Below are 9,465 nucleotides of genomic sequence, written 5' to 3' on the forward strand. Positions count from 1 at the left end.
AAAATTTTGGGTGAAATGTTGACATTTTGTACTTTAAGTGAATTAACAACTACATTAGCCTTCTTGATTAACTCATGAAATTGTAAATTATAAATTATCGTCATAATTTAAGTTGGTAAATTTTTATGTTAAAATTCTATAATCATTTTATTATACGTTGCTTAATTAGTGGAGCGAATAAAATAAAATACATTCTAGCTACATTAATATGTTAATTTATATGTTTAAGATTTTTAGGATATTAGATGAACAACCTCCTGGATTTAAAAGCAATGATCTTCCAAACTATGTCTACAAGCTCGATAAGGCTCTTTATGGGTCAAAGCAAGCGCCTAGATCATGGTATGAGAGATTATCAAAGTTCCTTTTAGAAAACAACTTTAAAAGAGGAAAAGTTGATAAGACTTTGTTTCTAAAATCGAAAGGAACTGACATTTTACTTGTTCAAATATATGTTGATGACTTGATGACATCAAATTCGGAGCAACAAATGAAACATTATGCCAAGAATTCTCAAATCTCATGAGTAATGAATTTGAAATGAGTATGATGGGTGAGTTAAATTTCTTTATTGGGTTACAAATTAAGCAAACTGAAAAAGGAATAATTATTCACCAACAAAAATACATAAAGGAACTGTTAATGAAATATGGCCTCAAAAACTCAAAGATAAATCACACTCCTATGGGAACTTCAACTAGATTAGATGAAGATTCCATAGGAACAAGTGTTGATCAAACTAAAAACCTGTTTGAAACCGCATTTAACAATGCCTTAGTTCCTTTAGCTATGGATGAATTTTGTGCAAATTTCAACAGCACTGATGGAATTTATACTATTGAAGTTAGGGGGAAGAAAATAAAATTTTCTAAAGACACATTGGCAAAAATTTGGGAAGTTCCTTGCAAAGGAACTGATGTGTATTTTAAGAGGAAAGGAACTGTCTCTTTTCCCAATTTTCCTCAAGACAAGATTGTTGAATCTTTTAAGGGAACTGCTGGCCAAAACAAAATCAACCACAACCTTCTCTCTCTTGTCCACAAAATTATGTTTAATCTTGTTTAGAGAGCACTCATTCCTCAACTGAAAAGAGGAATGAAGTAGGTCTCTTGAATATGTGTTACATGTTTTGCCTTGAGCACCACATTCAAATAAACTTTCGTTCTCTCTTTATCCAACATCTCACTCATTGCATTGAAAATAATTGTATTGTTGGCTATGGAGCTTTAATTACTTCTCTTCTTACTCACTTTAAAGTGAAAACAACCGGTTGGCCTACATTGGGAATAAAGCAAGGAAATATTCTCAATGAGAAAACTTTGCATGGTTTGGATCTTTCTGTACAAGAGGGAGTATTGACTCAAGGGAGAATTGCTCCCAGTTCCTCTCAAAAGAGGAAAGTGCCTACGGCAGTAGAAGAGGAACTGGCTGAAGTAATTCTGGAGGAATAAGTTCCTGCCCCCGAAGAACCAAAGGAATAGAAACCCAAGAAGCGCAAAACTGTTGCTAAAAAGCCTACCCCTCCTGTTCCTAAAAGAGTTAGGTAGAGCACTAGATTGAAAGTTGCTCAAACTGTCCTTGTTCCTTCCAATAAGGACTCTCCTTTAGTCCTATCTGATGCCGAGGAACGGGAACATAACTCACCTAAGGAACAAACTCCTCCACCCTCACCAAAAATCTCTGTTCCCCTCACTAATCTCTCTTCCATCTCTCCCTCATCATTCTCTGTTGATGAGATGACTGCCCCCAACCCTTTCTCCTCCACCTCTACTGATCTTCCACCACCACCACCTTTTATTCCTCCCATTTACACTACCACTTCTCCATCTGTTTCTATTCCAGGAACAACTGGTCCTTCGCAAGAAACCACTCCAGTTCCCCCACCAAAACCAACTACTGCCTTTGGTTCTAAGGGAGAGGAACAAGTTCCTTCAGATGATTGTGGCTGGTTTAATGAAGTTTGTCTTCCTGCACAACACATGATTAAGTTTTATAATCACCTTTACTAGACTTTAGATGCCAAAACTGATAAAATGCTGGGTTTAATGAAAGTCCTTAGTGATACTGTGATTGACCAACAAAAGAACATGGAGACAATGGCCCGAGCCATTAAGAGTTTGAAGCAGCAACTTGATGAGCACCATGGAGAGGTGATGAAGAAGTTGGAAGATGTGGTTGAAGAAGAAGTTGTTGAGGAACACGATTTCCCTTCCCTTCCTAATGTCTAGTTCTTGTTTCTCTTCAAGGAACAAGACTCCTTAGCTTTTGTTTCTTTTCTTTTCTTTCTTTGTCTCTTTTTGTCCTTTAAGGAACAAGTACTATAAATACATGACTTTTGCTATATTTGTCAGCATTTATGATTTATGTGCATAATTTCTTGCTTGGAATAGCTAGTATTATGTGATTGATGTTTGAGCTAGTCTACCCTTTGCATATCCTAACTTAACCATTTTTATGGTGCTTGTTCATGGTCTCAAGGTATTGATCACTATTCATGAAAACACGAAGAGTTTACTCTTTTTGACAATGACAAAGGGGGAAAAAGTTTACGGAACAGACTATCACTAGGGGAAAAACAAAGAAAGGGCTGCACAGGAAAGGCTGCGTTTTTCCTAAAAGCGCAGCCCTACTGGTGAAGGGCTGCGCTTTTCTTCAAACGCGCAGCACTACATAGCAGAAGGGCTGCGCTTTTGAAGAAAAGCGCAACCCTTCACTTAGTAGGGCTGCGCTTTTGGAAAAAGCGCAGCCCTTCTTACAAAAAGTTGAAATAAAAAGGTTCGTGGGCTTCAAATATTAAGCGGGATTCGTCAAATATATTATCCCTCATTCTCTCTCCTCTCTCACGTCCCTCCTCCCTTTTCCTCCTTCTCTCACGTCCCTCCTCCCTTTCCTCCTTCTCTCTCATCCTCTCTTCTCTCTCAAAAACTCCCAGAAAAGTTGCGACAAAAAGCCTGAAATGATTTGCACTAATCATGCCAACGGAGTCCGATTGCCTATTGTGATACCTTTTCAGAAGCGGAACGGGCCAACGAGTCAAATTCACCGCTATGCTGTGAAGTTTAGGCTTTTTAAGCCATCCGAGTTCGTTTAAGGCTCCAAATAGGCATTTTAAGTTTTTCCGAATTTTTTTTTCCTTAATTATGTATTTGGGTTTTGTTTTATGTATTTAAACATTATTAGGTTAATGTTTGGAGGAAGGTCTTGTATTTTCAGATCTATAATTTCTTAATCTTTGTTTTGATTAATGTTCTTGTATTTTCATATCTATAATTTCTTCTCTTCTGTATATTAGTGTTTGTTCCTTTTCGTTTCGTTCTTTTTTTTTTTTGTTTTGGGTTTAGCTGCATTGTAGATCTATAATTTATTCTCTTCTGTATATTTGGGTTTAGTTGCATTGTAGATCTATAATTTCTTCTCTTCTGTAATTTCTTCTCTTCTGGATTTGGATGGTTTACTTTAAAGTTTAATGCAAATGTTAAAATTCAGAAAATGTGAGATTAATAGTAAAAAAATGTCGAAATTTTTTTTTTTTAAATTTTTGTTTTTTTGGTAGGAAGGGCTGCACTTTTTAGGTAAAAGCGCAACCCTTAAAGCGCTGTCCTTCCTTGTGAAGGGCTGCGCTTGTCTAGCGCAGCCCTACTTAAAAAGTGAAGGGTTGCTATTGAAAGGGCTGCTGTCAAAAAGCGCCGCCTTACATGCCTTTTTCAGCGCAGCCTTACATGCCTTTTTCAGCGCAACCCTTCTTCATTTTTCCACTAGTGTATACTAAATAAAAATTTACAAAAAAAGGTACATAAAAATCAAAATTAAGATTCTTAATTCAAGAGGTAAATGAAAAATCAAAATTAAGTTTCTTAATTCAAGAGGTAAATGAAAAATCAAAATTAAAATTCTTAATTCAAGAGGTAAATGAAAAATCAAAATTAAGTTTCTTAATTCAAGAGGTAAATGAAAAATCAAAATTAAGATTCTTACCCCTGCCTTTTCATTTCTTATTTTATTATTTTGTCTTTTTTATTCTCTTATGTAATTTTTTATATCCTTAGTTTGTACCTTTGTTGTCCTCATCAAAAAGGGGAAAAATTGTTGAACCCTAGTTTTGATAATGACAAAGGAACAAAGATGCAAACTAAGCAATGGACTAACAAGTTGTGTATAAGTGAGTGAATTACAAGGTATCAATGAAAGGAACAAAGAGAATACTAAGTCAAGAAAGAAATCAAGTTTAAATTTTGAAGACTAAGTGAAGATGTTTCTATAACTGATACTGGAGCAGCATTGGAGCAAGAAGACTAAAGCGAGGCTTTTTGTTTCTAGTTCAAATGTAAAGAAACGAGTAAGAATGGTAATGAACTATGGCAATTTAGAATGAGAATGATCGTTTGTTCCTTTGAAAGGAACATACGAATTGGCGCTAAACTTATAAGTTAAAGGAACTAACAATTAAAAGGAACTAGACTTAGGATGAAGCATTACAACGCTACATTTATGGCAGTTGAGAAAATTATGCCTAGAATCTAGGTAACCGTTTTGTTTAAGTAAAAATCTGATTTTATGGAATATATTTTTAAGCAAAAGTTTTCATTTTTCCAAATATAATAAAAATATGTTTCGGTTTTTACGGAACTAATGTAAAGATAATATTTTTATTAAAATAATTTTATTTCGGTTTTATTAATTAATATGTTTTTAATTAAATCTGATTTTCGAGTAATGCTTAAAGTGGTTGCAAAAATTAAGGAGCATTAACTAAAAACACTCCCACGTTTAACAGTGATCATGGAGATCATGGGATGTTTAAGGAACGTGTTCCTCATAGTAAGGAACATCATGCGATAATGGTTCTTCATAAATACATTGCATGTTTTAATCCCACTATCTAAATTACTACCACAATAAATACTAATGTCTAATTAAGTCCCAAAGTGTGTCTGACTAAGTGATTTAGTGAGTTTAACTAAGTAAAGTGTCAGTGCCTTCATTCTCTCATAAAAGCCATTTGTTTTTTGCTTTCTTACTCTTATTCCACTAAGTTTATTCGATCAATTGTATTTTAGTTTTTGGGGTAAGGGGACTTTGAGTGAAGTTCTATAAGAGAGAAGCTTTGAGTAAAGCAAGTAAAAGTGAGAAAACTTTATGTGAAGTTGAGAGAAACAGCTGTTAAGGAAACCGTGGTTCATAAGCTTGAGTTTTGGAACTCAAGGTGTGGCTCGTGAGTAGAATTAGGTTGTAACAAAGTTGTTTGGCCTAATTAGTGAAAGAGTTGAGTTAAAAATCCCTAGTGGTCGAAGTTGTTTCTTCTTGTTGGGCCCAAGAAGTTTTTCCTCGTAAAAATCTCTTGTGTTCCTTTAGCTTGTTTATTTGTTTAAGTTTGAAATTCCGGAAAAAGTTACGTTTATTTCTACACATACAATTCACCCCCCTCTTGTAGTGTTCCTAGTGAAATAACAAGAAGCATGACAAATGACTATATGTGAAGTTATGTGGGTGAAATAACTCCTCGGAGAGTTTGGCAGGAAGCATCTTGGGTCTACTCCTTTGTTCTTTTTTAATCAGGAAGAATTAGCCATTGTAGCCAACCCTGTATATCATGAAAAGACCACGCATGTTGGTATAGACTGTCACTTCATTCGTGATCAAGTCACTGAAGGCCATGTTACTCCTCTCTATGATCCAATAGTAGAGCAGTTTTGTGATGTACTCACCAAGATTCTTAGCATTCACAACACAACAAGCTATTGTCCAAGCTAGGAGGTCAGTACTCCACCTCACTCCAAGCTTGAAGGGGAGTGTTGAAAGGTGATGTATGTGTTGTTATATACAACAACACTACATGTCATGGCTATTGTCCTTTTATTTTTGCTGTAAGAATATCTGTATGGGATCATGTGCATATGATGGGTGATAATTAGTTACTTTTGTCTTATAGTCCTAAAGGTTATGACAGTTGTTTGTTGCTAGGGTATATTCCCAACAATAGGTCATCTCCTAGGTATTATTCCTTACTACTTAAAGGGGAGAAAAGCACTCTTATAACTTATCACAGAGTAATGAGAACAACCTTATTGCAAGAAAGCTAAAATTCTGTGTGAATGAAAAAAGTTAAAGCTTGATAATTATAGTATGATTGTCTTTAAAATGAACATTATACCTTGACTTGTGCATACATTTATGTATTTACCTCTTGAATAAGACGAATATCTTTACAATGTCTCTTGGCTTGTTTCCTTTTTCTCTTTGTATTCATAACATTAGTGTGCAAATAAACAAACATTCCATATATATGTTTTGTATTGTAACTTGCAAGTCATACTTCACAAGAAATATAATGTTTTTTTTCAAATAAAACATATTCAAACATAATCATGTTTATTGATTGCAATTGAAAAAATCATGCCTAAACTGATTACATAAAAACAAATAAAACTCCTATGTCTCTTAGTCTCCCCCATGCCTAAAGTTGGTCCTAATTTTTCTCTTTTATGTCCTCATTTCTCTCTTCTTTCCTCACGATAAATGTGTTTTCTATTTTTTGCTTGTCAAAAATATACCACAACTTCAACTAATCAACAAAAGTACGTAGTTTTTTTTTACCATGGTGTACCCTCAACTAAGTTTATCCCAAATCCAGATACCACGATCCCAGAAATATCTGGATTTTATCCCTAATCTTCCAAAGTTCCCATATCATTCAGATCTCCGCAAAACTCTAATCTCTGTTTTTCAAGAACCTTAACCCTTATTCTTGAACTGGCCTTCATACTTCTCCAAAATTCCTTCTCATAATCCCATATAAATCCCCATTATACTTATTACGTTACTTGGAAGGCAAAAAAAAAATGGCAGCAGTAAAAGGGGCAAGCGACATTGAAACAGGGCAACTCTATCCAAATATGGAGGAAAACCCACAATTTCGATGGGCTTTCATTCGAAAAGTGTATGTGATCATTGCCATACAAATGGTCCTTACTGCTGCCATTGCCGCCGTCGTCATTTTCGTTCGACCGATCTCGCATTATTTGGTGTCCACTCCATCGGGTCTCGGCATATACATTGTCATCCTCATTTCACCCATTATAAGTATAGATTTCGTGCACCTTTTATATTATTTGTAAAGTATATATTTTGTTGAATTTTTTTTGTCTAGGTTTGGTGGTGTGATTTACATTTTTGGAGATTTTGCAGTTATGTGTCCGTTGTACGCGTATGCGAAGCGCCATCCTATCAATTTTGTACTTCTTGGATTGTTTACTATCGCAATTGCTTTTGGTGTGGGAATGACTTGTGCATTTGTTAAAGGTATGAGAACACACTAAACCTCGGTTTTTGCTATCACATTGATTTCTGTGTTATTTTGAATGAGTGTGCGGAATGATAATCCGTGCAGTTTGTTTTGCTTTTGATTTACAGTTTAACAAAATCCATTTTTAGGAGATGCACAAATGAACAATGCAGCAATAACTTGTGCATTGAAGACTCGTATGAATTTGGCATAGGAAGTGTTGTGAAAATTGGTTGTTTTTTTTTTTTTTTTTTTTTTTTTTAGGGGGTGAAAATTGGTTGTTATATAAGTATCTAATTACTTGAGTGGTCCCCCTAAAAAAGATTATTTGAGTGGTGGTGATGCATCCATCTCGGACATGGAAAAACTTCTCACTCCTTAAACAAATTAAGTAGAAGTACTTCCTCGACGTTACACTTTTGAAATTGCGAATTCTTAAAAAAAAAAATGGAGAGGGAGACAGAGAAACAAAAATAACTTGGGAATAAGATTTCACTCACCCCTCTTTTTGATAATAGAAATGATAATTGAAGCTGAACTGAATTGAAGTAATGAACTGAACTGATTGCAACTGAATTGAATTGATTGCAAAGGAACTGAAAATAAGTTGGGAAGAACATACCCTTAGTCTTGGATCTTAACAGCCTAGTTGGCTCAGAAATCAACAAGTATTATGTTAAAGATAAATAATACTTCTTGCGTTCCTAAATAATTGTTACATTGAGTAAATGCACACTATTCGTCAACTAAGTTTGACTCTATTTTTCCGCTATCATATAAAGGAAAAAACATAGTCGACTAGGATCTTATTAGATTCTGTTAGTGTACATTTTCAAAATACAACTTTTAGGCCCTTAAATTATTTATGCACAGTACAATTAAAGATATTAATGATCAAAGAAGCGCATTAGGTTACGTAAAAAAGTGAATGTAACACTTAGGAATGGCGGAAGTGTGCAATATGGGTATAAAAATGCTTTATTTAGACTTCGAGACTCTAGATTAGTGAGGTGAAGCCTTTCGTTGAACCGAGTTACTAAAATATTTATGCTAAATCTTGTTTTATCCAATTTTGACAGGGAAAGTTGTACTGGAGGCTTTGATTTTAACATGTGTTGTGGTAGTGAGCCTTACCATCTACACATTCTTGGCAGCAAAAAGAGGGGTGGACTTTAGCTTCCTAGGCCCTTTCTTGTTCGCTGGCATGATGGTCTTGATGGTTTTTATGCTGATCCAGGTAGGCATGATGCTTTAGTATTCGTCTATAACTTCTCTTAATTCATGTCGTGATAGCTATGTTACTCAGACTTATATGTTGAAGTTTCTGACTGAGGTATTCTCAGAAAATAATATCCTTGATTTTGTGAAGTTGAGTCAGATAAGAGTCCGAGTAATACAGATTCTGTTCAACCATCTTTTCTAAAATTTCCTTTCTTAAACACAGATCTTCATTCCTCTTGGAAAAATCTCTCTGATGATATATGGGTGCATAGCGGCGATATTGTTCTCAGCGTACATCGTGTATGACACATTCAACTTGATTAAGAATTACAGCTATGATGAGTACATACCTGCTGCAATTAACCTTTACCTAGACATCATCAACTTATTCTTGGCGCTGCTTGCTCTTCTTGAGGGTGCAGACAACTAGAATATTATATTTTAATAGGACATTTTTCAGATCGCATTCTTAACTTATAGGATTTACATATATTAAGCTCGAGCTAGTGTAAATTGGGCACAATTGGCAGAAAGATGGTGTGAAAACATAGTATGGACATGCTTAATTCCTAAGTTATAAAAAAAAATTATCCTTATATTAGGATGTTGGCTACTGTACAGCATATTGTGATTTCACAATACAGTTTTTTGCCTTCTTTGATTTGTAGTGACTGAATTCGAAATGCATATTCTGTTGTGTGTAAGCGGTATTTAACATTGTACAATTAACAGTTTTGTAACATTATGCAGCCACCTCCAAATTTTACACTAAGAATATTGGCAGGTTGCAACCATGTTATGGAACTTTGACAACGATGAAATTGAAACACCTTTTCTTTTCTTTTTTTGACATCGAGAAATTGTACATTATTAATTAAAAGAGGAAGTACGGCATAATGCTAATACAATCCAAGCTAAAACAAACAAACAAAACTAAAGGAGCCTAAGGAGCTCGTACATTC

General features: G+C 34.8%; 1 protein-coding gene across 1 annotated transcript; it reads left to right on the forward strand.

Moving 5' to 3' along the window:
• The first annotated feature begins 6,406 nt into the window (after positions 1-6,406).
• On the forward strand, positions 6,407-9,207 carry LOC104907960 (protein LIFEGUARD 4). Its single transcript, XM_010696989.4, has 4 exons — positions 6,407-7,080; positions 7,186-7,299; positions 8,362-8,519; positions 8,727-9,207. The coding sequence occupies exons 1-4, from the start codon at positions 6,840-6,842 to the stop codon at positions 8,931-8,933; spliced, it is 720 nt and encodes a 239-aa protein (XP_010695291.1). The 5' UTR covers positions 6,407-6,839; the 3' UTR covers positions 8,934-9,207.
• The last annotated feature ends 258 nt before the right edge of the window (positions 9,208-9,465 follow it).

Source organism: Beta vulgaris, chromosome 3, assembly GCF_026745355.1.
Source record: "Beta vulgaris subsp. vulgaris cultivar EL10 chromosome 3, EL10.2, whole genome shotgun sequence".
NCBI lineage: Eukaryota > Viridiplantae > Streptophyta > Magnoliopsida > Caryophyllales > Amaranthaceae > Beta > Beta vulgaris.

Bases quoted from the DNA above. Each gene is read 5' to 3' on its own strand.
- LOC104907960 (XM_010696989.4), top strand. From the start codon at position 6,840: ATGGCAGCAGTAAAAGGGGCAAGCGACATTGAAACAGGGCAACTCTAT. The intron at 7,081-7,185 runs GTATAGATTTCG...GAGATTTTGCAG, and splicing joins CCTCATTTCACCCATTATAA to TTATGTGTCCGTTGTACGCG. The intron at 7,300-8,361 runs GTATGAGAACAC...CAATTTTGACAG, and splicing joins GACTTGTGCATTTGTTAAAG to GGAAAGTTGTACTGGAGGCT.